Consider the following 24,659-nt stretch of genomic DNA (forward strand, 5'->3'; position numbering starts at 1 on the left):
TGGGCGGGCCTTTCCGGGGGCGGGGTTTTGAAGCTGAGGCTTCTAAGGCGCCCGCGTCGGGTCCGCCTCCGAGCGCCGATTGGCTGGTGTGCTGGGCTCAGCATGGGCAGGGGGCGGTTCCACTTAAAAACCTTGGGACAAGAGCGGTCCTTGTCTGCGTTGGATGTCCAGGCAGGTGCAGGCGCCGCAGGGCCGGATCCTCCGCGCGGCCGAGTCCATCTCCTGGGAAATGGGGCGGACTGTGTTTCCTTGACCGACTATTGTGAGCGCCCTCTCTCTCCGGCGGAGCCAAGACCATGGCCCCCACTCAGGGCCCCCGGGCCCCGCTGGAATTCGGAGGGCCCCTGGGTAATGGGGCAGAGAGAGGGGACCTGGGGCAAAGGCTGAGCGAAGGAGAGCTGGAGCGGGTGAACTAAGAGCGGGGGCGAGATCTGAGAATAGGAGGCTTTGGGGGTGTCGGAGGCAGAGGGACCCGGGGGTTTGCAGCGAAGGGTGTCTGGAGAGGGAGAGCTGAGGAGGGGCCGGTTCTGGGGGCTGCAGAACGGGGATTTATGGTGTCGACTGAGAGCAGGAGGAGGGTCTTCGAGGGGACCTGGGGGCGGGGGACCAAGATGGACGCCTGGGAAGGGAACTGGGAGGCAGCGGGGTGCTTGGGGGCCGAGGGCTGAGGACGGGGTGCGGAGGCGCACTCTGGGAATGCCGAGAGTGTCCCGCAGAGACGTCAGGGCGCCCGTGGGGGCCGGCGGGGAGCTGGGGGGCTAGGGGCGGACGCCCGACGTGATGGCCCTTCCGGCAGGCGCCGCGGCTCTGCTGCTGCTGCTGCCGGCCACCATGTTCCACCTGCTCCTGGCAGCCCGTTCGGGCCCCGCGCGCCTGCTAGGTCCACCCGCGTCCCTGCCCGGATTGGAGGCGCTGTGGAGCCCACGGGCGCTGCTGCTGTGGCTCGCCTGGCTCGGCCTGCAGGCGGCGCTGTACCTACTGCCGGCGCGCAAGGTGCGGGCCCCGCTCGCGGACGCTCGGGGGAGGGAGGCGAAGGGGCTCGGCGAGGGAGAGGACGCCCCGGGCCTTATCAGAGCCCCCTTGGACCCGCAGGTGGCCGAGGGGCAGGAATTGAAGGACAAGAGTCGCCTGCGCTATCCTATTAATGGTGCCTAGGGGACGGGCCCTCGCGCTGGAGTTAAGCGGCCGGGGGTGGAGCTCCAGGCCTAGCGGGGAGGTCCACGGAGATTGGCCTCCACCCCAGGCTCCTTTGTGTGCCTCTGTTACGCCCAGGACAGACGCCGGGGGCTCTCCCTAAGCCCCTCGTCCCCACACCCTTACCCCATTTACTGCTACTCTGTGCACCGCAGCAGTGGCTGGGGTGATCCTCTGAAGGCCAGGGTGGCAACCTAATGCTTGGGGCAGGGTCTGTGGCCCCCCAGAGTTTTGGGCTCTGTGTGTGTTTGCGGGGTGGGGATGTGGAGGCGCGCAGCCCCAGGGCTCACTTTGCGCTGTGGTTCAGGCTTCCAGGCCCTGGTGCTGACAGCCCTGTTGGTAGGGCTGGGGATGTCAGCGGGGTTGCCTCTGGGGGCGCTCCCGGAAATGCTCCTGCCCTTGGCGTTTGTCGCCACCCTCACCGCTTTCATCTTCAGCCTCTTTCTCTACATGAAGGCGCAGGTAGCCCCAGTTTCGGCCCTGGCACCTGGGGGGAACTCAGGTGAGAGGGGTCCTGGGGTGGAGATGGAGGCAGATCGGGGCGTCTGCCTGTACATTCACTCTCCAATATTCTCCAGGCAATCCGATTTATGACTTTTTTCTGGGACGGGAGCTCAACCCTCGTATCTGTTTCTTCGACTTCAAATATTTCTGTGAACTGCGACCTGGCCTCATCGGCTGGGTATGTTGGGCTTGACTGAGCTGGCCTCAGGCCAGGGGGAGGGTTAGGGTGGGTGAGCAGCGCTTGGGCAGGGCAGGGCCAAAACTGTGCAGATGGGAATCATTAATCATTCATATTCCACAAACATTTGTTAAATCCACCTGTGCCCTAGGCACTGCTCTGGGTACTGGGAGACAAAAATAAAGTTAGAGGCAAGAAAAACATCTTTGCCGCAGACAGCCTACATTCTGGTGGGAAAGACAGACAAAAAATAAGTAAAATATATACAGCATGTCAGGGATGACGTTAGGAGAGCACGTGCAATTCTCAAAAGCAGTCAAGCACAGAATCTATTTCCAGGGAGTGACTGCATGCTGCTTGATGGTCAGGGCAGTGCAGAACCTGAAATTGATCGCTGGGTTTAGCAACCTACCCGTCACTAGTGGCCTTGACAACATTCCAACTGTAATCTCTGGTTCTGTGGCCAAGATTACCCGAAGAAACTCTTGGGCAAGGCCTCTCCTGTCGCCCTGGAAATTATCTTACCTGAGGCAGGAGTGCCAGGTGCCCACCCTGGATCTGGGTCCTGGCCTGATGACGGGCACATCTGAGGCCACTTCCCCATCTGTGAAATGGGATAAAATTAAAGCTTTCTCCTAAGATTACTGGGAAGATTAGAAAAGGTAATCTTTATGATAGAACAGAGCGCAGTGTCAAATGCAGGCACCCATCTCAGGCTTGCTCCGGCTAGCCACCACTGAGCACGTACCACTTGCCACGGACGCCATGGAGGGCTTCAAACACGATGATGCCATTGAGTCATGACAGGCCCATGATTATCCCCATTTTTCACACGGGTGGGGGAAAGTAGGCTGTGGAGAGCGCAAGCAACCTGCCCAAGTGATGACGCTGAGATTTGAAAACAGGTCTGTTTGAGCTCTGAAGCTTCAGCCCGCAAGGGCTTAGGACACACAAGGCAAGAAGAAACAGGCTGCGGGCACCTCCCTGTCCACAGTCTCTGTCCTTGGGTCCAGAGCCTGGATCCACTTAACAAAGAGCTGGAGTGTAACTGACAGCTGAGAAGGGCAGAGGCTGGCCACTGCTCTGCCCAGGGCTGCCACTTCTGTGGAGATGATTGCCTTGTTCCCCCTCCCCCAGGTCCTCATCAACCTGGCCCTGTTGATGAAGGAGGCAGAGCTTCGGGGCAGTCCCTCACTGGCCATGTGGCTGGTCAATGGCTTCCAGTTACTCTACGTGGGTGATGCCCTCTGGCACGAGGTGAGGCTGGACTGGACGAGGGTAGGTGTCTGAGGGCCGCATGGGGACTAAGCCAGTGTGTCTGGGTCTTGTCCCTGCAGGAGGCCATCCTCACCACCATGGATATCACACATGACGGTTTTGGCTTCATGCTGGCGTTTGGGGACATAGCCTGGGTGCCCTTCACCTACAGCCTGCAGGCCCAGTTCCTGCTGCACCACCCGCAGCCCCTGGAGTTGCCCATGGCCTCCGTCATCTGCCTCATCAATGGTCAGTCAGGAAGGGGCAGCAGGCTGGGCCCATCTTCCCCCTCTCCCTTTGATTCATGTTCTGTTTACATGTACCACCACATAGGTGCTAACCCCCAGGGTTCTCTAAAGCCAGGGCAGGGTCCTGGGTGTCCAGGCAGAGTCTGGGCTGCAGACAAGTTGGGCAGATGGTCGGGGTCAGGCAGGAGGTTGCAACCCTTGACCTTGACCACCGGTTCACACTCTCTCACCAGCTATTGGTTACTACATCTTCCGTGGGGCGAATTCCCAGAAAAACACTTTCCGAAAGAATCCTTCTGACCCCAGAGTGGCTGGTGAGCTGGGTCTCTAGGGCCATGGGTGAGGTGGGCCAGCTGGGCTTCCTGGGAACTCCCCACCCTGCTATCTTTCCCCAGGGCTTGAGACCATCTCTACAGCCACAGGGCGGAAACTGCTGGTGTCTGGGTGGTGGGGTATGGTCCGCCATCCCAACTACCTTGGAGACCTCATCATGGCTCTGGCTTGGTCCTTGCCCTGCGGTGAGTGGCCCATGTGGATATGGGTAGGGACTTGTGAGGGGAAGAGGTGGCTCAGCGACCACAGGATGCCTACTTTGGGTATGCACCAGTGAGAGTAGTCAGAGAGCTGAGGATGGACCCAGTGTGTGGCTGGGGGACACCTCTGTGCCAACCTAGTACCGCGTGCTTTGCTGCAGACCCTGGAGCTTTTGCTGCTGAGCCCTGATGCCCACATGAGCCATGAGGTGTGGAAACGTTTGTGAACTGAGGGGTGGAAGGGGCTGGCAGGGTGGTCACAGAGCCTCCTTCTCTACAGGGGTGTCACACCTGCTGCCCTACTTCTACCTCCTCTACTTCACCGCGCTGCTGGTGCACCGTGAGGCCCGGGATGAGCGGCAGTGCCTGCAGAAGTACGGCCTGGCCTGGCAGGAGTACTGCCGGCGTGTGCCTTACCGCATCATGCCCTACATCTACTGAAGCGGCTCCACCACCCCAGGTGGGGGCATGTGCCCACTCACCCACCAGCACACCCAGGACTAGGAGCCTGGACACACTTGGGACTCAAGGGCTTGCACCCCACCCAGCCCTGATGATGAACAGCCTCAGAGAAGAGGTGGTTTAGAGCAAGAAAAAAAATGAAACCAGTGACCAAAATCGGAGATGGTGTTCCTCCTTTGGATAAACATTGGGAACCCTTGGTGCACTTCTCTCCCCTAGGACTGGCTGGGTCAGCACTGATCAGGGAGAAGCTAAGCAGTGGCTTGTGGGCCCAGGAATCTGGGGTGTGGTGGGACAATAGCTATCTTTCAGAAACAGGCAACAGGGCTACCAGTCACAGCTTTATTAACGACCAGGGTAACCTGTTCAGCCAGGGAGCTCCTCAATGAGAGTTCTTGGGGCAGGTGGCACGGGGCCTCCCCAAAGCCGCTCCAGCTCCCCAGTGAGGGCGGCCACCTCCTCGGCTGCCACAGCATGGGCTTGGTGAGCCCTGAAGCAGTCTAGAGCCAGGGGTGTGAGGGCCGCCTCATTTTCATTGGTCCAGGCCAGGAGGAACTGGCACTTTTTCCGGGCCCGGTAAAGATGATCTCGCTCTTCTCTAGCCACGGCCTGTTTCCGGGCACGGCCCAGGGTCTGTGCCAGGTCCCCCAGTGCTGCCAGCGTGTAGCCTTTCTGGTTGGTCGGGCCCTCGCCCAGCAGGATGCGGGCGACCTCGTGCACAGCCCCTCGTGTGCCCAGGGGCCCCGGCGGGTGCTCGCCTGCTTCCAGCACGTGGGCTGCGGCCTGCAAGGCTTCTTCCGCAGAGGCGAAGACTTGCTGGGCACCCAGGGCTCCGGAAACGCCGAGCAGTGTGGCACAGAAGTCAGAGAGCAGCGCGTCGTCACCGCCATGATACAGGGTGAGAGTATGCGCGTAGGCGAACAGCACATTGGGCAGCTGGAAGCGCACAAGCGGTGAGACTGGGCCGCGGCTCAGGCTGACTAGCGCGGGGATGCGGGTGGGTACGACGGGCGTGCAGGCCCCCGGGACATCTCCAAGAACCCGCTCGGCGGCCGCGGGCTCCGTGGCGGAGGCATCTTTCACAGCTTCCGACGGGATCCTCGCAGGGGTAGGCTCCAGCTCCGCGGCGTCACTACCCGGGGCATTATCCAGCTCCTCCAGAAGCCGCGGTCCGGCTCCGCGGTTCCACCACCACGGCCGCCATGGAGGCAGCAGCCGCCCGGCCTCACCGCGGCTCAGCAGCCGCTCGAAGGCAGCTTTTTCGCCCGGCGCCAGCCGCTCCCAGAGTCCCGACAGGCCGCCGGACGCCGGGCCGGGGCTGAGGCCTGCTTCCCCAGGCTCGTCCTCGGTCTCGCGTTGCTGACGCAGCCGGCGTAGGGCGCTTGCTAGGCGGCTGGGCGAGGCGCTGCGGCCGCGGAGCTCTCCCAGCACCTGGTCACGGTAGAAATTTTCTGCGCAGGTGCCATGCGTCCGGTAGCAGCGCAGCGAGCAGTAGGGCGCATTACAGCGAGGGCAGGTGTAATGCGCTGGCTGGGCCTCCCCCGCCGGGCAGAAGCCACAGGGCCCGACCGGCTCCATGACAACCGGCACTGCGATCTACCTGCGAGCGCACGCCGGCGGTAGTTCGAAACTTCCGGGGCTTCTTCGATTACTTCCGGTTCGCCGCGGGGCCGACGGCGCGCTGTCTTTTCGCAAAGCTCCCGAGGGTTCTCGGCAATTTCCGCCCACGCCCGAAAGCCGAGCGCCACCCCTTTCCTTAGTAGGGCGAGAGCAGGCCCAGAAGCCGGGCGTCAGGTACGAGCCCCGCCCTGTGCGATGACGCAAGGAGCGGAAAAATGGGTCTGGTGAGCGCTCCGCCGGTGCCACGTCTCCCCCTAGTGGTCACACCAAAACGTGGCCCGATCATCTAAAGAGAAAAAAAACCCTCTCTTTTTAGCACTATAATGTGCTGTGGCAGAAATCCATCTTTACTAGGCACCTACCCTGGGCCACTAATTGTGCCAAGCCTACGGGAGGCAATGCATCCCTGCGCTGGACACAGACAAATAAAATGACAGTTGGGGCCAGGTACGGTGGCTCACGCCGGTAATCCCAGCACTTTGGGAGGCCGAGGCGGGCAGATTACCTGAGGTCAGGAGTTTTGAGACCAGCCTGACCAACATGGAGAAACCCCGTCTCTACTAAGAATACAAAATTAGCCGGGCGTGGGGGACGGGTGCTTGTAGTCCCAGCTACTCTGGAGGCTGAGGCAGGCGAATCGCTTGAACCCGGGAGGTGGAGGTTGCAGTGAGCCGAGATCGCGCCACCGCTCTCCAGCCTGGGAGCCTGGGCCACAGAGAGAAACTCCACCTCAAAAAGATAAATAAAAAGCAGTATATAAGAAATATCTGAGCTCCTATTTGATTTTTTTCCTCCAAAACTGCCTCTTCTTAAGTATCTTCTCATTAAATACCACTATTCATCCATCTTATTAAGTGCAGGCCCCATTCTAGGTGCCAAGAACACAATGCATATCAAAGGGAGCCGGGGGTCCCTGTTCTAATAGAGCTCACTCTTGTGGTGGAGTGGGGGGGTGTGATGAACCAAACTGTGAGTGTTCTTTGCATCCCTACTACTACTGGTGGTCTAAGCTTCCTGACCCCTCATGTGGATGACAACACAAAGTTTTTCCTAACTTTCTTGCCAGCCCTCCAGAAAAACCTGCCAGGGAAATTAGATCACAAGTCAGATGAGATCCATCTCTTACTCAAAACCCTTCTGCAACCCTTCACTGCACTTGGACTCAAACCCAAACTCCTCTCCATGGCTGACAAGGCCTTGCAGCATCTGCCCCTATCCCTAGACATCACCTCTTCCCCATCTTCATACAGTCCTCTTGGCTTGAAATATTCCCCTACCTGATCACTTGACTGGTTCATCTCAGGTCTCACACATGTCATTTAAACAGGCCCTCTCGGCTGGGCACAGTGGCTGACGCCTGTAATCTCAGCACTTTGGGAGGCCAAGGTGGGCGGATCACTTGAGCCCAGTTCAAGACCAGCCTGGACAACACAGCAAAACCCTGTCTCTACAAAAAAGTACAAAAAATTAGTCAGGTGTGGTGGTGCATGCCTGTAGTCCTTAGCTACTTGGGAGGCTGAGTAGGAACACCTGGGCCCAGGAGTTGGCGGCTGCAGTGAGCCATGACTGTGTAACTGCACTCCAGCCTGGATGACAGAGAGACCTTGTCTGAAAAAGAAAGAAGAAAAGGCCGGGCACTGTGGCTCACGCCTGTAATCCCAGCACTTTGGGAGGCAGAGGTGGGCGATCACGAGGTCAAGAGATCCAGACCATCCTGGCCAACATGGGGAAACCCCATGTCTACTAAAAATACAAAAATTAGTTGGGCGTGGTGGCACATGCCTGTAGTCCCAGTTACTCAGGGGGCTAAGGCAGAATGGTGTGAACCCGGGAGGCTGAGATTGCAGTGAGCTGGGATTGTGCCACTGCACTCCAGCCTGGCGACAGTGCGAGACTCTGTCTCAATAAAATAAAATAAAGAAAAAAGACAAAAAAAGAGGCCCTCTCTGGGATGCTATTGTATCTGTCCACATCCTCCCCCTTTCTAAACTGCTAGAAGGCACAAAGCATGTCTTTAACACCACAGAGACAAAAATAGCCAAGATTCACACTTACTGTAAGCCAGATGTTGATCTACATCCTTTAACACTCACAGCAGCTCTGGAGATAGCAGAGATTAAATTAGTAGTTAGTTCAAAGGCCAGCCACCCAGTAATTGGAGTACAAAGAAAAAGAAGGTCCAAACTCAGGCAGTCAAAGTCCACAGCCCAGGGGCTTTACCCTGTTGGATGCTATTTCTCAAGAACTGGCAGGTCCAGAAACTTTAGCTGAATGAGTAAGTGGGGTTCAGAAGTGCTGGCAGGCTCAGCTGCTAGAAGGGAACCCTGTATCAGCCCCAGAGGTAATCCAACTTTTGGGAACACCGAAACCTCACTATATCCAATCACAGATGTGATTAGGTTACCAAGTCCAGCCAGACAATCACAGAGGTACAAACGAGGCCATGCTCCCAACATAGTATTTATTCCTAAAGCCGAGGCAGACCAGATGCCTGCCCTGGTCTCTAAGGCCACAGCTGGTACCAAGTTCAGGGAATGGCCAGGTTCACCTTCTCTACAAACTTCTTCCCCCACCCATCCCTTCCATTGCTGCCTCCGTAACAAACCTCTCACCACAATGATTCCTGCTACCTTCTCTGTTTAGAAGATGAAAAAGAATGACTTGGGGGGACTGATCAAGTTACTTAGGATAGGGAATAACCCCAATTTTACATCTGGAGCCCTAGGATCTGTACCTACTGTTTCTTCACAGGAAATTTCTCTTGTAGTTTACCATTTCTTCCTCCCATACCAAGGGCTTCTGCCTTTTCTGCCTCACTGTTCTCCTAGGGGACATACACCAACCCGAGAAGCCACACCTCTCCCTGAGGCCTTGCAAATAAAGATGGAACAATGAGATAACTGAACTAAGTGGCTTTTTTTATTAGAGAAAGCCAGAATTACAAAGGACTTAAGAGTTGGCATTGGGGCCCTTCTTCTTGCCAAAGGTGGGCACAACGTTGACAAAGCGCCGGTTGTACTGCATTCGCCGCTTAGCCCGACCTGTCTTCTTCTTCTTCTTCTCCTGTTTGGCCACCTGGAGAAGGGAGGGTTAATCAGGCCCTGGTTCCTGTCTTCCACACCTAGCATCCCTTCCCTCAGGTTCATCTCCAGGGAGGGAGAAGGCAAACCGGGTAAGAGCCCAGGGACTTGGTTTAGCTGTGACAGGAAAAGACAAAGTCCAAACACCATGACCACTAATATCTCACTCACCTTAGGAGTCTGACCTCTCACTTTTCCAGCACGGGCCAGGGAACCATGGACTTTACCTGTAGTGGGAAAGGAAGGCACCAGCAGGTAAGAGCAAGAAGGTGCCACCCAGCAGAACCCCTTTTCTCAATTCAAGCCTTTAAAGAGAAGCTGGGTCCAATAGGTAACTGGAAGCCCAATAGGTAATAGAAGCTGGCCCAATAGGTAATAGAACAAAGTTGCAGATATTTGACCTTGAAATCTTAAAAGTTTCATTTCAGGATCTTCCAGCTTCTAACTTTATAGAGCACTTTGGGGGCCCCGGTCTGACCTAATTTTAGTGTGGAAGCTGATAACCAGACTAGGATCTCGTGATGTGACCGAAATACAACTACACTCTGGCTCAGTCTCCCATGGATGTCTGTGTTCAACATGAGGGATGTAAACAGGAAGAATCACTCTGAACTGAGGACAGTGAGAAGTACTCTATTACCATAGGTGTTAACACTCAGCTGTCAGGACTATGCACCCCACACCCACCAGACGCTTACCGGTAGTTCAAAGAACATTCCTCTCTCACTCACCTCCAAGCATGCGGCCTGCGACTTCCAGGGTAGTCAGGGCCTCCACTCCGCACTGGCCCAGAGTGGCCTCATCCTCCAGGGGCGCGCCTGCCAGGAGCACGACTTGATCTTCCGGGGCAATGCCCTCCAGTGAGGCTACATGAGCCTACAGGGAAAGATAAGGCTCGTAAGGGTTCCCTCGGGCCGCGAGAGTGAAGAGCACAAGAAAATGGAACCCAGGGCGCACCAAGCAGCCTTACCTTGATCTGGGCGACCGTTTCCTGGCCGGTCACCTCAAGGGTGTGTAGCTCCTGGGCGCGGACAAAGAGCTGCATATTGGCGACTGAGTAAAGAAAAGACGGCTTGTAAGAGAAGCCAAGAAATGCTCTGGGATAAAGGAGGTTTGGGAATGGAAAGCGGTCCAGAAACGATCGCGACGGGATGGAGGTGGTCGCGGTGGCTCACGTGGGGAAGGCCAGGCCTCCCAAGGAGTTCGGATAGGGACTGGAGCAGGGCCACAGAGCAGGCCCCGTTCTTCAGTTCCCCCCGCGCCTTCTGACCCCGCAGCCAACCTGCTACAAGCCCTTCGGATCCAACCAAGGCCCCATTCTTACCTGAACCGCGGTCCCAGCTGCCGCTACCACGAAGATGGAGTCGAGAAAGAGGAAGATGCGAGGGCACGTCCGTCCAGACCGCGGGCTGCGTGTCACGTCACTGTTGAGCGACCGCGCGGGTCCCTGATATTTGTACCGCCCAAGGCAGTCCTAGCTCCGCCCCTTTACGCTCGCACTGGCGAACCTGCCTGGGCAGGCAGCTCGCGCAGGAGGGGGCGGGACCAGACAGTTGCGCGCACAGAAGGCTGGCGTAGCAGGTAAAGATGGCAGCTACCATGTTCCGGGCTACGCTGCGGGGATGGAGAACCGGTGTCCAGCGGGGCTGCGGGCTACGGCTGTTGGTGAGAGCGCTGAGCGAGGAGCTGAGGGCATCGCGTGGGTGTGAGGCTCAGTGTTAATCATTGTTAACCCTCATTGTTAACCCCGAAAACTAAGGCATTCCTACTTGGGGCCTTGGTTTTGCCGTTTTCGATCAGGAGAACTTGTCTCGAGTGTAGATACAGAATCGAGAGGGAAAATGGTAGACTGGGGTGGTTTTGGGAGCACTTAACACAGTGCCTGACAGTGTCTATATTAGCCACAACGTTTCAGATAAGGGCGGGGTCCTAGCATATGAGTGTGCGTGGGGAATTATGATTGCCTTAATTCTTTTTTTTTTTTTTTGAGATGGAGTCTGGCTCTGTCGCCCAGGCTGGAGTGCAGTAGTGGCGCGATCTCGGCTCACTGCAAGCTCCGCCTCCCGGATTCACGCCATCCTCCTGCCTCAGCCTCCCGAGTAGCTGGGACTACAGGCGCCCGCCACCACGCCCGGATAATTTTTTGTATTTTTAATAGAGATGGGGTTTCACCTTGTTAGCCAGGATGGTCTCGATCTCCTGACCTTGTGATCCGCCCACCTCGGCCTCCCAAAAGTGCTGGGATTACGGGCGTGAGCCACCGCGCCCGGCTGATTGCCTTAATTATTAAGGCAATCATAAGATTAAACACCACTATATCCCATCACAGATGTGATTAGGTTAGCAAGGCCAGCCAGGCAATCATGGAGGTACAAACAGGGCCACGCTGCCGATGTAATAATAATATCTATTTCTAAAACCGAGACAGAAAGTTAAGCCTTAAGTTTCTAAAGGCTTAACTGACTTTTCAGAAGCGTACACATACTCTTTTGAATCACACAGAAATCGTAAGAGAGGCCGACCATTCAGAGTACCTGAGCTTCCTTTCCATCCCATCTGTACCCTGCACCATGGAAAACCAAAGACTGGTGTTATCTTATGTCAACCTAAATAACAAACTCTAAAAGAAAAGGATATTTATTCGGGAATGGGTATAGACTATGTGCTTATCAGGGAGGTAAAAGAAGACAAAGGTTTTTAACAGAAAAATGGGCCAGGCACGGTGGCTCACGCCTGTAATCCCAGCACTTTGGGAGGCCAAGGCACGTATTTCACCTGGAGTCAGGAGTTTGAGACCAGCCTGGCCAACATGGTGAAACCCGTATCTACAAAAAAGACAAAAATTAGCCGGGTGTGATGGCGTGTGTCTGTAGTCCCAGCTACTTGGGAGGCTGAGGCAGGAGACTTGCTTGAATTTCGGAGGTGGAGGTTGCAGTGAGCTGAGATCACACCACTGCGCTCCAGCCTAGGTGACAGAGTGAGACTACATCTCAAAAAAAAAATAATAATAAAAATAAAGGAAAGGAAAAATGAGTATTACATAATTGTTTTGAGATAGTTATCCTTGGCTACAAGGATGAATAACATGAGTGGTGCCAGTTCGAGATTGGACAGGCAGTTGGACAGATGGCCTTGCAGAATTTTTTTTTTTTTTTGAGTGAGTCTCGTCACCCAGGCTGGAGTGCAACGGCGCGATCTCAGCTCACTGCAACCTCCACTCCCTGGGTTCAAGCAATTCTCCTGCCTCAGCCTCCCAAGTAGCTGGGATTACAGGCATGCACTACCATGCCCGGCTAATTTTTGTATTTTCAGTAGAGACGGGGTTTCGCCATGTTGGCCAGGCTGGTGTTGAACTCCTGACCTCAGGTGATCCTCCTGCCTCAGCCGTCCAAAGTGCTGGGATTACAGGCATGAGCCACCTTGCCCAGCCAGAAATATTTTTTTGTGTAAGGTTGCAGTGGCCTTTGTGCAAGGCTGTGGTTTTTGCAGTCTTTTGTGATAGTTCTTATTATTAAGTATTTGTGCACAAGAACTCTCTCTTCATGGCCCTCCCTAACTCTGTTTGTTGGGATTTTTAACCCAAGTGACTCACTCCATTTTGATTCTGATAGCTTTCACACCGTCGCCCAGCCTTTATGTCATTCTCTCTGCCTGTAATGTTTCCATTCTCTACTTACTGAAGTTATGCCATCCTGTGTTGGGTAGGCTAATGGAGAAATGGGATTTTTGTTTTGCTTCAGAGCCAGACCCAGGGCCCTCCAGATTACCCCAGCTTTGTGGAGTCTGTGGATGAATATCAGTTTGTGGAGCGCCTGTTACCGGCTACCAGGATCCCAGATCCCCCAAAGCATGAACATCATCCTACCCCTAGTGGCTGGCAGCCTCCCAGAGGTGAGCTGGGTGGTTAGGGATGATTTGAAAGTTTCATGGAGCATCACCTCCTCCCCTGAGGTTGGCTTCCCCCATAAGGCTCCGGACTCTCCAGTGGGTTCAGAACTTGTTTTGCAATCCCTCTGGGTTACATCTGTCTCATGCCCAAGGAAGAGCCGAGGAGTGGAGCCCTCTGTTGTTCACTGGTACTCATCCATCTGCACTGTTGGGATCAGGTCTTCCCCATGTGGGGGAAAGTAAACAACAGAGAGAAAACCCAAGAGCTTGGACCTTCTTTTCCCCCAGCAGACTATGTACTGTAATTAAGAATACAGCTTGAAGTCAGGCAGTTCTGGGTTTGAATTTGGCTTTATTTACTGTTGATGTGATCTTGAATTAGTCACTTAGCTTGACCCAACCTGTTTTAGTAAATTAGAGATAATGTGCTCAGTACATAGAGCCCTTAGTGCAGAGCCCAGCATATGGTAAGTGCTCAGTGCTTGTAAATCCCCATCTCTTTGTTCCAGAGATTGATTTCAGCCTCCCTGACCCAGTGGAGGAGGGCAAGGGTTGGCCTAGAGGGGGACCCAAAGATCCAGGGAGGCATGTCCCTGACTTCATTTTTACTTGAGCACCTACTTAGTGCCAGGCCTTGTGTGGGGCCTTAGGGTACCAGGGTGAACAATTTGGTCCTGACTCCAAGCTGAAGGAAAGAGGAGACCCCCTGACCTAAAGTCTAGAGGTGGCCTGGTCCAGCTGGGTGCACTGGCCCTCTGCAGACTGAGAGGAAGGGCCTTGGCTGAGGTGGGATGGCACGTAGGAAGAGTTGATTTAACAGTGTCTTTCCCTGTTGCAGACCCCCCACCCAACCTGCCCTACTTTGTACGACGCTCTCGGATGCACAGCATCCCTGTCTACAAGGACATCACGCATGGCAACCGGCAGATGACTGTGATCCGGAAAGTGGAAGGGGACATCTGGGTAAGTGGGTGGGTGGGTCTGGGGCTTGGCCTGACCCTTTCAGGGCTGAAGGGAGAGGAGTCTTTTCAAGGGAAGGGACTCTTGGCCTGACCTGATGTGTCATCTTTCCCCAGGCCTTGCAGAAAGATGTGGAAGATTTTCTGAGCCCGCTGCTGGGGAAGACACCCGTCACCCAGGTCAATGAGGTGACAGGTACCCTACGGATCAAGGGCTACTTTGACCAGGAGCTTAAAGCCTGGCTCTTGGAGAAAGGCTTCTGAGGCCCAGCTGAGCAGCCTGCATGTCAGCGTGCCCTGTGGATCAAGTCTAGGGGGCCTCAGGAGGAGGGAGGTGGGTGTTGGAGCCCCTCAGACAGGGGATACAGAAACTCAGGCTAAAGGACCTTGGGGTCAGGCCTTGCTTGCATGAAGGAGAAAACGACCCTATGTACATGCTGGGGGAGAGTGCCTAATGTGGGAGACCAAATAGGAATAACCAGGCTAATGGGGGGCGTCAGCAGCTTTCTCTCCCTCCTATCTTGGCCTGTTCTTTTTTGTTTTTTTGAGACGGAGTCTCACTCTGTTGCCCAGTGTGGAGTGCAGTGGCATGATCTTGGCTCACTGCAACTTCCCACCTCTGGGATCAAGCGATTCTCCTGCCTCAGCCTCCTGAGTAGCTGGGATTACAGGCGCCCACCACCACAGCCTGCTAATTTTTTTATTTTTAGTAGAGATGGGGTTTCACCATGTTGGTCAGGCTGGTCTCAAACTCCTGACTCGGAAGTGATCCGCCCACCTTGGCCTCCCAAAGTACTGGGATTATAGGCATGAGCCATGTGCCTGGTCCACCTTGGCCTGGTTTGTTTTCCTTTCCTTGGGCTCAGCAATTCAAATTCTAGTTGTTATTTGGTGGAAGCAGTAGCCCAACCCCAGTTTAGGGGAAGGTAGCACAGGGCAGAGCCACTGGGCACTTTGTTTCCTTGGCCCTCCAAAGCTCACTGTTGCAAACATCCCCAAGCCTTTGCTCTAGGCCAGATCTTGTTTGGTGCAGGTTATGGAGAACACAGATGACTCGGGCATGGGTCTTGGAGACCTTCTGTTCAAAGTACAGTGCTGGCACTGGGGCACAGAGTGCCCACGTTAGCCCCGGGCTCTGATAGAGAGGTAGGAGGCCCATTCTTGGTCACTGTTCCATTGCAGACCAGACTTGCTGGCCTGACCACAAGGGAGTGGCTGGGAACTCAACAGCCAGCATAGGGCCATCCCCACCAGCCTCCTGACCTGGAATCAAGGCTAGGGAAGGGTTTGCAGGCAGGAATATGCTGACCTTTCAGCCTGCCATCCCATCCCAACCCCAGCTCACTAGCCTTCATATATGCCTCATACTTGGAGTCACAGGGGCCAAAGGCCTGAGACCCCACCCTACCCCCAAACTGGCTAAGACAGCTTTCAGTTCCTGGCTCCCCAACTTGGTCTCTGCCCTGAGGCAGGGCACTGAACTCTGGGCTGCTTCTCTATGTGTAAAATGGGCACATCTTCCTAATCTGTTAATGGTCAATGGTGTCCCCAAGGATAGTGCTGGCTTCCATGGAAACCCTCACTCCTGGAGATTCCATTCCATTCTCAAGTGTACAGCCACAGCAAGGAGCCCAACACTGATTTGATTGATTCTGTGACACAAACCCCACCAATTGTTAATGCAAGTTTTTATTTGGCTGTATATACAATTTAAGCTATTAAAATTTGTACAATATTTACAAATTAAATAATCATCTGAAACTGTCTCCAACTCTTGTAACACAAAACCAAGGGGAAAAGACCGGGGCAGGCAGGTCCCAGCTCCTGTGGTCCCTCCTTGGCACAGAGCCTTTTCTAAACTGGAAAGACCAGGAGTCTGGCACTCCTGTTCCTCTTTCCCAGGATTAAGCATTCAACTTCAAAAGACAAAATTTAAGCCAAAAGACACTAGTAAGGAAGCAATTCCAATTCTAAACTTCAGAAGTTCTGCCAGTTGAGAAGTGGCCTTCCTTGGGCGCTGGGATTGCAGTGGTCAGGAGCAGGCGCACTGGCCCTTGCCTGGAGTGCAGCTGGGCAGTGGCTGCTGGGTGAGACAGGTCAGTCTCACTTGAGAAGCTGCAGGGGAAAGGGGCCTGGGGGGAGGGGCGGGGCAGGGTCCCTCAGTGCTGCCCGCCTCCCCCCCCATTCCCAGGCATTCCTTTCCCTGAGTTGTGTGGTTGCCAGTAAGACACAGAAATGCCACAGGGCATAGGGGGCACAGCCACCACCACAAGAGGCTTCCGGGGAGATCAGGGTAAGAAAAGGAAATGGGTACCAGTCTTAGGGGTGGGCCAGGGAGCAAGTTCATAGCTTGCCTTCAGCCCCTCTGGAGTCCACACTTGGGAATGGGAGCTAATACTGTTCGGCACTGCAGTGTGACTCCGCACATACAAGTAGGGCTTGGAGGGGCTGCCCCTTCTCCCGGAAAGGGGTGGGGGAAGAAGAGGGCTTCTCAGAGGCTGCACCTTCTGCCTTCATGGCCCCAGCAGAACACAGGGCTGAAGAATTGGAGAGGAAGGCTGGAACTGACCCGAGATCCCCATGGCTGCCTGGGACTGGAGTCAAATGGGAACCCCAGCCTCTTTCCACTTGGCCTAGGGGATGCCGCCTCTTTCTCAGAGCTGGGGGTACTACTCCCTGGTGCAGACAGAGAGGGAGCTGGCACTTGGTGGCAGGACATGTTCCAGCGAGGGCTGCTCAAGAGAGCAGGGGCTGGGGCTGGGCTGGGGAAGTGTCAGTGGGCAACAGGAGACTCCAGCTTCTGCAGGCGACGCCGGCGGAGCTCTGCTGCGTCAGGCTCTCCATCCTCGGGCATCTCCTCTGTGCCCACTGACTCAGGAGCTGGGGACAGAGAGACTGGAAGTGGAACCTAGAGAAGTTCCCTGCTCCCCCGGCTGGAGGCCAATCACACCTACCTGGTGGCCTTTCCGTTTCAGGGGCTGGTGGGGAGGCTCCTGGGGTTGGGGTCGTGGCCTCTGAGCTAGGGATGCTGGTGGAGGAGGCAGCAGCAACAACTGTAGTGGCAGTCTCCTCAGTGGAGCTGACTGAAGTGGCAGGCCGGGGGGGCCTGGGAAGAGAAGGGACGAGAGGCGGGCCTGGCCTTGGCATCCTAGTTTGGGCAGATTCTCCTGCCCTTGGTGAGCCTTGCAGAACAGAGTATAGAATGATGTGCCCTTGTGGCCCCAGTGCCTGGCAAACACAAGTGAACATGCTGAATGAACTCAGACAGGGTGACTTGACTCAAGGGCCAAGTGATTCTATCCCTTAGCTGTAAGGTGCTTGCAGGCAGGGACTGTTGACCTGTTCACTCTTACCCTGCAGTCTCCACCCTGGGGAGTCAGGCACCTTAGAGGGGACTCACTCAATAAGCCACAGTGCTCAAGCCTTGGACTCAAGTTCCTCTCTAAGCCTTTGTGCTGTCACTGCTAGATGCCAGGCATTATGTACATGTCACTTTTTTAAAAGACAGGGTCTCGGCTCTGTCACCAAAGCTGGAATTTAGTGGCACAATCATAGCCCACTGTACCCTGAAACTCCTAGGCTCAAACAATCCTCCTGTCTCAGCCTTCCAAAGTGCTGATTATAGGTGTGTATCTGGCAGTACACATCACTTATGAATATGAATTAAGACCCCTTTATTCAAATAACGAGAGGTCAAAAACGAGTGATGGGACCAGTGCTTGAACTTGGGCCAGGATGGCTCCAAGTGACTTCCTATTATTCGCTCCCTCAGTTTGGGGGCAGCAATTGCCAATCTAAGTGTCACCACATCTCAGGAGAAAATCATGTTAAAGCACTGTAAATTCTGAATAATTTGACTTTGGAAAAATAAAAAGGAGTAAGATCTAAAGTCAGCTCTCGAATAAACATCACTCCTACTTAGATCCAGACGTGCTTTCTGGAGTGGGAAATACAGGCACCAGGAGTTACCAAGAACTCCTGGAGACCCTTGGTGGGCCTGTAGGTAGGTAGCCTGAATTGGCATTGTGTCAAAGGCCAAGAACCACTGCTGGGGACCTCTTGGCAGCTCCACTCCTGACCCACCAAACCCACTCTGCTTCCCCTGTACAGACACACCCCAAGGAGGCCAGCACAGTGAGGTACTGGTTGATCTGCAGCATGGCGGCGTCCAGCAGTGTGTGGATGTTACGCAGGCTCTGCAGCCGGGCCTCCAGGTGCTGCCGCTCATGGCCCTCCAGAGCTCGTAGCTCCTCTGGCGTCAGCCCAGCAAAGCCCGCAGGGGGCACGGGCATTGGGGGGAAGGCTGGAGAGAGAGAGGCTCAGTCTGGGCTGCGGGGGCCAGACACCAACCTCACCCCCAAGAAGAACCCAGAGAGTGGCCCAGCTTACCAAAGGGCGGAGGCAGGGGCATACCCATCCAGGGAGGAGGGAAGGGGAAACCAGGGGCAGGGCCAGCCTCTGGGGCAGAGCCAGAGCCTGGGCCAGATGCTGTGGCAGAAGCAGCAGCAGCACTGGTGCCAGCAGCTGTGGTTGTAGCTGCTCCACTGGGCCGAGAAAGGGCTGCTGAAGAGCAGGAACAAGAAGTCAGTGAGTGTTCCATCCCTGCCACCCCCTGGCTGTCACAGTACCCAAAGGCTCACCTGCACTGGTGGATGGAGGGGCCACAGCCTCTCCTGAGCTGGGGGGAGGCGGGACAGGTGGAAAGGGGCCCATAGGAGGCCACAGTGGGAACATGCCTGGAGGAAAAGGAGGCAGGAGGCCCTGGGGGACTGCAGAGAGAAGACAGGGAGGTAAGAAAAGGGCCAAATGGACACAGACCCAACTCCCAGGCAGGGGGCCTGGCTATTGAGAGCCCTGTCCTATTCCCACAGGCCCTCAGCCCAGCACTGGTCACACTGACTGCAAGCATCTATTTCTCATCTTTTCATCCCTCCCTGGCCCAGACTGAGATTCTGGAGGGCAGGGCCTCTCCAATTTCCCAGCATCTTCCACACCCAGCCCAGGGCAAGTATCCAGTGGTATGCTGGGTGGCCAGACAAGGGGATACTCACAGTTGGGAGGCTGAGGCAAGAGTGGTGGGGGGTGAGGGGCAGGGGGTGGCCCCTGATCCGCAGGCTCCGGGGGTGGTGGTGACTGGGCTGGCAGCGATGCACGAAGGACATCCATACGGCAGGTGGGGCAGGTCTGCTGCCGCTGGAACCAGGAGCGCAGGCAGCTGTGGGTCAAGGCCAGGCAGAGGTCAGCAGGTCCCTAGGGGCCTGCCTTCTGGGGCCTGTGCCCTGCTGTGCAGACTCCCCAGGGCCCCTCCCACCTGGTATGGAAAATGTGGTTGCAGGGTAGTCTCTTGGCACCAGTCACCATCTCTTCTCGGCAGATGATGCAGACATTGTCCATTGCCTGGAGCTCCTCTGGGGTAGCATCTGGATACCTGGTTAGGATGACAGGGGCTGTATCAGGTCCAGAGCTGGAAGCAGAGGGACCCAGGACAGAGCTTGGGACAGCAGCCATGACAAGCCTACTTACAGGGTGTTCATGTTGCGGATGGCTCGGCGAGACATGATGGCATCTGTCACAGCTTTCTTGAACTGTCTGAAAGGACAGTCAGTGAAAGCAGGAGAAGGGACGGGATCAGGTCAGGAGGATTGGGGGACAGGGCCGGGCTCACCTCATGGCCAGGTACATGGGCCGGATGGCAAAGAGTGGGAAGGTGTGCACCTTGATCATGATGGTCATGAAGGCCATGTACAGCAGAACCTTGATGAAGCCTGAGGGGAGGGGATGCAGAAAGCAGCAGGTCACAGGGCCAGGAGGCAGAGTGGAGGATGCTGGTCCAGATCAGGAGAGGCCCAGGCCCCCTCACCTGTAAACAGCTCTGTGTAGAGCATGTACACAGCCTTGTTGTCCCAGGGGTTCTCACTCTGGAGGTCCACGGAGTGCAGCACATACTTGATGAAGATGGTGAGCACCATCGTCATCAGGATGGCATACTGAAGGGAGAGGGGGACGAGGGGGATGTAAACACACAGCTCCCCCTTGCTGCACCCACACTGCTCCCCCAGGCCTCTGCACAGCAGGTGAAGTGGTACAATCACAGGCTCTAGACACACCCGGGGTCCTCCTAGCCCCTCCACTTACTAGCTGTGACTTTTGGCAACTCAGTGAACCTCGGTTTACTTATCTATAAAATGACAGAATTAACTGTTCCTTTATAACAGTATTGTCTTGCTGAATAAGATGCAGGTCAGGAGCTCAGCACAGGGCCTGGTGTGAAATTCGCACTCAACAAATATGAGCTGTTGTCACTGAACACATTCTCCCTCTGCCAGGGACATGCCTCCAATTGTCCATCGAACTAATCCTCTCCTGTCCATTACCAGCTAGTTGAGGCTCCTCCTCTGTCCTAGCCTCTTTGTGCTCCTCCCCAATCACCCAGGAGTGAGGGTGTGGAGGGCAGGAGCCATATCTGATCACTGCCCCTTGGTGGCCAGCACAGGTTGGCCACATAGCAGGTGCTGAGGAAGGGTCTGTTGGGTTATTCAAGGCACATGTGGGGTCACCTTGGGCTTGTCCTCTCAACCTCCCAAGCCAGTTTTACCTCAAAGCCAAACACCAGCTGCACAGAAGCCCCACGGGTCAGGATGCTGTGATAGGCGTGGCTGACGAAGAGGAAGTCCAGGATGCCCAGGAGGAACATAAGAGCTGTGGGGACCCCGACACATGCAGGGTAGGGGGGGTCAGCCCAGGGCCCAACAGCTGTTTAATGCTCTAGGACAGCCCCACCCTCAAGCCCACCATGGCCCCAGTAATCTAGTCAGGTGGGCACACTCCACTGAACCTGGCCCTCTGGGAACTTCCTGGGGGAGGGGGAGTCGTTGGGGCTGCCCAGGCTGCAGGTGAGAAGGCAAAGGGCTCAGGGCCCAGGCAGTTGAGAAGCCCTGGAGTGGAACAGGACAGAGACTATGCAAATTAACTTCCTAAATTATCTTTCCTGTACAGCTGTCAGGGGTAGCCTGTGCTCTGGAGTACAGGTCCACGGTTCACGTTCCAGTCCTCCCCTCCCCTCCCCTGAATCTCACTCACAGACAATGCGGCAGTGAAAGAGCCAGGAGATGTTGGGGCTGCGTTCCATCTGAGACAGAGCACAGAAGAGGCCTGTCAGGAAGCCTGGGGCTCACCCCACATCCTCAACCCAGCCCTCCCTGCTCCTTAAGCCTGCCCGCTGGCCACTCCCTGGCTTCCACCTGCTCCAGAACTCCCTGCCTTGACTCACAAAGTCCACACGGTCCTCAGCCAGCCAGTGGAAGCATTTGAGGAAGAGAAGAAGAGTGAAGAGTGCAACAAAGCGGGGGCTGAAGTCATCCCGAAAAACGGTGAAGGCCAGACAAGTCTCTGTGACGGCGTACCAGGAACGTTCCAGAAGGTGCTGGGGGCCAGGCAGGGAATAATGTGGATCCCAAACATTCTTTCCCAGCACCCTGCCCTCACCTTTGGGGCAGCCGACATCTTACCTCCATCTCTGCTGCCCTCAGTTGCCCAAAGAACACCTTGCCCATCACCTTGCCCAGAAGGAAAACAAGGACAAAGGCCTGGATATACAGGACCTAGGGGTGGGGAGAGGCTGTGGTTTGAGGTCACTTTCCGCTTTCCTCTGCTTGGAACTCATCATGCAGGATCCTCCACATCCTCATCACAGTTTATTCAAAGTTAAGCAGCTGGCGGCTACTTCCCTACTTACCTGACCTCTAGCCCCACCCCTGGCCCAGGCAGACTCCTCCTTCCCTCCCAGGGAGTTCCTCCCTCCCTGAGCCCTGAACTCACAGCCATGCTGGGGCTGGACTTGGTCAGGTACACCACAGTGGGGTAGAACTGGTGTTTGAGGTAGTAAGCGTGAGCCACCACAGCCCCGGTCAGCGCCAGGCTGGCCGCCATCATCACTGCCGTGCGGAACATTGCCCTGGCCCGGAGACCTGCATGGGGCAAGAAAATAACTTACGTGATGCTCGTGCTGTGCAAAATAGCCCGGTGCCTGGCACAGCCTCAATTAATAGGATAAAGTGAGGGGAAAATCACATTTCGCCCTCGAAATCATCAAAGAATAGCTTACGCTACCCCATTTTACAAATAAGACTCGAAGGGGTTCAGTGATCACACTGACGCAAGGCCTGGAACCTGGGTCAGTCTTGCTTCGAATCTAGGGCTCTTTCCACGCTGCCTGCCAAGCCGCCTCCTCTAGGGAGGCGATGAGGAAAAGCTGCAGTGTTGGAGGAGGGGGAGCTGCACCGCTGACCCTCGGGTGGAGGAGATGGGGTGGGAGGCAACAGCAGAAATCTGCTCCAGGGGCGGGAACGCGCAGCCAGGGCTGAGAGCAGCCAAGGCACAGAGGGTAGCAGACTGGGCAGGCGACAGCGCCGGTGACAGCTGTGTTAGGGTGGGCAGTTCGGACGCGCGCCCTGCGGGAGCGGGCGGGGAACGTCAGCCTGGAATCCTGGGGTCCCCTGACCCCCGGAGTAGTGTCAACTCAGGGCACCACAAGAACGGCCGACCGGCAGAGAGCAGCAGCGGGACGGGAGGAGCCGGGTCGCCCTCGCGGCCGCGCACCTGTGAGCACCAGGAGTTGCGGGTGTCGCAGGCAGGGCCCAGGCTTGAGCAGAGCGGCCGCACCGGCGTCTGAGGTCTCCGGCCAGCTGACAGGCCGAAAGCGTGCGGCGGGGCTGAGGGGCGCGCCGACTCCGGAGACCTCAAAGGGAAGGTTCGGGTCCCGACCCCAACCACAACTCGGGCTAGACTTCGCCCCACTCACCAGGAGCCCAACGCCGCGAGCCCGCTCAATCCGCGCGACTGCGGCTGCAGCTCCGGTTAACAACACTCCCCACCCCCTGCGAACCGGAACTTCGGGGGTCAGACACCTCACTTCCGGCGGCGCGGGGCGCGGCGTGGGTCGTACCAAGTGCGTCCTGCCCTGGCTCGCACTGCGCCCTACGTGGGTCCATAGCAATGGTGTCACCACCGTATCTGGGGCCATGTCTACGGGGAAGGGCTGGGCAAGAGGTCCGAGAGGTGGTCAGAAGGTAATAGGGCAACAGGGGGGAGTCGGAGGTCCCCCTATTATTTATTTGTCACAGATGGTATGGCCCCTGCGCTGAGTGGCCTCAGCCGACTGGGGGACTCGGCCCCGCGAGCAGCTGGGAGGTGGAGCCGCTTGCGGGCTGTACCACCTGGAGGGGGTGTAGGCCAGGGACAGACTGTACAAACCTCAGGGGAATGAAATGTTTTCTTAAACATTTAGGGAGAGTCACAACAGGTTGACAAATACGGTGCTCTCTGAGAGAACTGGATGCGGAAAACAAAAATTTGTCTTCTCCATGATCACCCCCACAAGTTGTGTGGGAGTGAGTTGGGTCCCGTGGCTGCCACTGATTGGTTGCGATAAGTTACGCGGCCCAATAAGAAAAAGAAAGTTCCTTTGCTGGCCTATAGAAAGGGGAAAGCAGGTGAGTGGTTGTTAGGGGCGGGCAGCTGCGTTGCCTAGGCCGTGGTCCTGCTCCAGTTGGCTGAGAGTAGGGAAAGCTCAGTCCTTGGGCGGGTGATCCCTGGCTGGCCTCCGGGGACGTTTGCCGCGCCAGGACAGGGAGGGACAACCAGGTGTACCCGAGACTGGGAGATTAATTCCTGCTAATCTTGGGACGGAAGTGTAGTGTTTGTTCAAAGGAATTGACTTCAGCGTCGCAGGCCTGCCCGCATCTCAGTGTCTGGTTTTGCTATCCATGTGTTGTTCAGCTCTGAGCCATAAGCAAGACTCCCACTGGTCCTGGGCTGCACTGTATTTTAGTTCATGTCTGGGTCGCAGCCAACTAAGGCTGCTGATTAACAAAATGAAGCTAATGCATCTACTTTGTGCCTTACGTTTTCCTCCGTCATCTCATTTAATCATCAATCACTAAAGTTTATGAGCTAGGGGGTGCTACCCCCTCCCCCGAAACGTGGGGCAATTGACATTCAAAGGCTTATCAAAACCTGTCCTAGGATTGGCGCCAGGTCTGTCTGCCTCTAAATCTCTGTGCTGTTGGTCTCAGCCATCTTCCCTGCCACCTGTTGACCTGACAGTTTCAGCTTATAACCAGTCAGAGTTGGCTTCCCCGTAAGGCCACATATAACTTTTTTTCCCCTTTTTCTTTTTATTTATTTGCTTATTAATTTTTGCGACAGGGTCTCGCTCTGTCGCCCAGGCTGGAGTGCACTGGCGCCATCAGGGCTCATTGCAGCCTCGACCTCCCGGGCTCAAGCGATCCTCCCACCTCAGCCCCACAAAGTGTTGGGATTACAGGCGTGAGCCACAACACCTCGCCTATCTGTAACTTTCTAGTAACTGCATCCAATGGTTGGCTTTCAGCCCTTGCTTGACTCAACCTCTCTCCCCTTCTTGAAAGTCTCTTCCCTAAGCTTCTGTGATCCACATGCCTCTGCTCCTCTTTTCTCTCTGGCTATGCATGTGTCCTTTTCTCCTTACCTGATGGCCTTCTCTTTACTTTTCCTGCATGATTTCCTCTGCTCCATTCCACCCCCTGACCCAGGTGCTGATGATTTCCATGTCTCCAGCCGGGATCTATCCTGCTTTTAAAACAGTTCAGTGTCCCTAGACACTGTCTGCACCCCAGCTCCGGAAACGGGCATCATGCTCACTATCTGCCCCCACATCCAAACTGGTAATTAAGTCATTTATTCAGTTAGTCTACAAA

The 24,659-nt window shown here is 55.7% G+C and overlaps 5 protein-coding genes across 11 annotated transcripts; 2 read left to right on the top strand and 3 right to left on the bottom strand.

The window, feature by feature from the left end:
- Positions 1-134: 134 nt before the first annotated feature.
- On the top strand, positions 135-4,537 carry TM7SF2 (transmembrane 7 superfamily member 2). Of its 5 annotated transcripts, none has more exons than XM_030811166.1 (10): positions 135-348; positions 797-993; positions 1,093-1,147; positions 1,502-1,696; positions 1,773-1,876; positions 3,014-3,133; positions 3,214-3,382; positions 3,615-3,695; positions 3,777-3,899; positions 4,195-4,537. In XM_030811166.1, exons 1-10 carry the CDS (start codon positions 297-299, stop codon positions 4,353-4,355), a joined length of 1,257 nt encoding a protein of 418 aa, XP_030667026.1. In that variant the 5' UTR covers positions 135-296; the 3' UTR covers positions 4,356-4,537. The 5 variants fall into 5 exon arrangements, with proteins under 5 accessions (XP_030667026.1, XP_030667028.1, XP_030667024.1 ...); XM_030811167.1 differs by having other exon boundaries at positions 159-262; XM_030811168.1 differs by lacking the exon at positions 1,502-1,696 and having other exon boundaries at positions 146-348.
- A 168-nt stretch (positions 4,538-4,705) lies between these two features.
- On the bottom strand, positions 4,706-6,479 carry ZNHIT2 (zinc finger HIT-type containing 2). Its single transcript, XM_004093067.3, has one exon. The coding sequence runs from the start codon at positions 5,952-5,954 to the stop codon at positions 4,743-4,745; it is 1,212 nt and encodes a 403-aa protein (XP_004093115.2). The 5' UTR covers positions 5,955-6,479; the 3' UTR covers positions 4,706-4,742.
- Positions 6,480-8,893: 2,414 nt separating this feature from the next.
- Positions 8,894-10,487, bottom strand: FAU (FAU ubiquitin like and ribosomal protein S30 fusion). The gene is made up of 5 exons (XM_003274184.4): positions 10,401-10,487; positions 10,047-10,129; positions 9,808-9,952; positions 9,248-9,303; positions 8,894-9,071 (listed from the first exon to the last, which is right to left on the bottom strand). Exons 2-5 carry the CDS (start codon positions 10,119-10,121, stop codon positions 8,946-8,948), a joined length of 402 nt encoding a protein of 133 aa, XP_003274232.1. The 5' UTR covers positions 10,122-10,129; positions 10,401-10,487; the 3' UTR covers positions 8,894-8,945.
- Positions 10,488-10,565: 78 nt separating this feature from the next.
- MRPL49 (mitochondrial ribosomal protein L49) lies at positions 10,566-15,689 on the top strand. Its single transcript, XM_030811171.1, has 4 exons — positions 10,566-10,741; positions 12,817-12,967; positions 13,803-13,927; positions 14,041-15,689. The coding sequence occupies exons 1-4, from the start codon at positions 10,664-10,666 to the stop codon at positions 14,185-14,187; spliced, it is 501 nt and encodes a 166-aa protein (XP_030667031.1). The 5' UTR covers positions 10,566-10,663; the 3' UTR covers positions 14,188-15,689.
- SYVN1 (synoviolin 1) lies at positions 15,597-22,838 on the bottom strand. Of its 3 annotated transcripts, none has more exons than XM_030811170.1 (16): positions 22,724-22,838; positions 21,742-21,890; positions 21,432-21,524; positions 21,194-21,346; positions 21,004-21,052; positions 20,519-20,622; positions 19,784-19,910; positions 19,589-19,688; positions 19,447-19,512; positions 19,235-19,351; positions 18,975-19,138; positions 18,564-18,692; positions 18,313-18,483; positions 18,040-18,226; positions 16,878-17,029; positions 15,597-16,803 (listed from the first exon to the last, which is right to left on the bottom strand). In XM_030811170.1, the coding sequence occupies exons 2-16, from the start codon at positions 21,871-21,873 to the stop codon at positions 16,697-16,699; spliced, it is 1,851 nt and encodes a 616-aa protein (XP_030667030.1). In that variant the 5' UTR covers positions 21,874-21,890; positions 22,724-22,838; the 3' UTR covers positions 15,597-16,696. The 3 variants fall into 3 exon arrangements, with proteins under 3 accessions (XP_030667030.1, XP_030667029.1, XP_012352091.2); XM_030811169.1 differs by having other exon boundaries at positions 18,313-18,486; XM_012496637.2 differs by having other exon boundaries at positions 18,313-18,486; positions 22,522-22,788.
- Between the last annotated feature and the right edge of the window lie 1,821 nt (positions 22,839-24,659).

Source organism: Nomascus leucogenys, chromosome 4 (assembly GCF_006542625.1).
Source record: "Nomascus leucogenys isolate Asia chromosome 4, Asia_NLE_v1, whole genome shotgun sequence".
In the NCBI taxonomy this organism is placed as follows: domain Eukaryota; kingdom Metazoa; phylum Chordata; class Mammalia; order Primates; family Hylobatidae; genus Nomascus; species Nomascus leucogenys.

Excerpts from the sequence above, each read along its gene's own strand:
- TM7SF2 (XM_030811164.1), top strand. The coding sequence starts at position 297 with ATGGCCCCCACTCAGGGCCCCCGGGCCCCGCTGGAATTCGGAGGGCCC. Across the intron at positions 1,148-1,501 it reads CCTGCGCTATCCTATTAATG|GCTTCCAGGCCCTGGTGCTG; the intron begins GTGCCTAGGGGA and ends GCTGTGGTTCAG. Across the intron at positions 3,383-3,614 it reads CGTCATCTGCCTCATCAATG|CTATTGGTTACTACATCTTC; the intron begins GTCAGTCAGGAA and ends CTCTCTCACCAG.
- ZNHIT2 (XM_004093067.3), bottom strand. The coding sequence starts at position 5,954 with ATGGAGCCGGTCGGGCCCTGTGGCTTCTGCCCGGCGGGGGAGGCCCAG.
- FAU (XM_003274184.4), bottom strand. The coding sequence starts at position 10,121 with ATGCAGCTCTTTGTCCGCGCCCAGGAGCTACACACCCTTGAGGTGACC. Across the intron at positions 9,304-9,807 it reads CGCAGGCCGCATGCTTGGAG|GTAAAGTCCATGGTTCCCTG; the intron begins GTGAGTGAGAGA and ends TTCCCACTACAG. Across the intron at positions 9,072-9,247 it reads TGAGAGGTCAGACTCCTAAG|GTGGCCAAACAGGAGAAGAA; the intron begins GTGAGTGAGATA and ends TCCCTTCTCCAG.
- MRPL49 (XM_030811171.1), top strand. The coding sequence starts at position 10,664 with ATGGCAGCTACCATGTTCCGGGCTACGCTGCGGGGATGGAGAACCGGT. Across the intron at positions 10,742-12,816 it reads GCTGCGGGCTACGGCTGTTG|AGCCAGACCCAGGGCCCTCC; the intron begins GTGAGAGCGCTG and ends GTTTTGCTTCAG. Across the intron at positions 12,968-13,802 it reads TGGCTGGCAGCCTCCCAGAG|ACCCCCCACCCAACCTGCCC; the intron begins GTGAGCTGGGTG and ends TCCCTGTTGCAG.
- SYVN1 (XM_030811169.1), bottom strand. The coding sequence starts at position 21,873 with ATGTTCCGCACGGCAGTGATGATGGCGGCCAGCCTGGCGCTGACCGGG. Across the intron at positions 19,139-19,234 it reads AACCACATTTTCCATACCAG|CTGCCTGCGCTCCTGGTTCC; the intron begins GTGGGAGGGGCC and ends CTTGACCCACAG. Across the intron at positions 18,227-18,312 it reads GCCCCTGCCTCCGCCCTTTG|CCTTCCCCCCAATGCCCGTG; the intron begins GTAAGCTGGGCC and ends CTCTCTCTCCAG.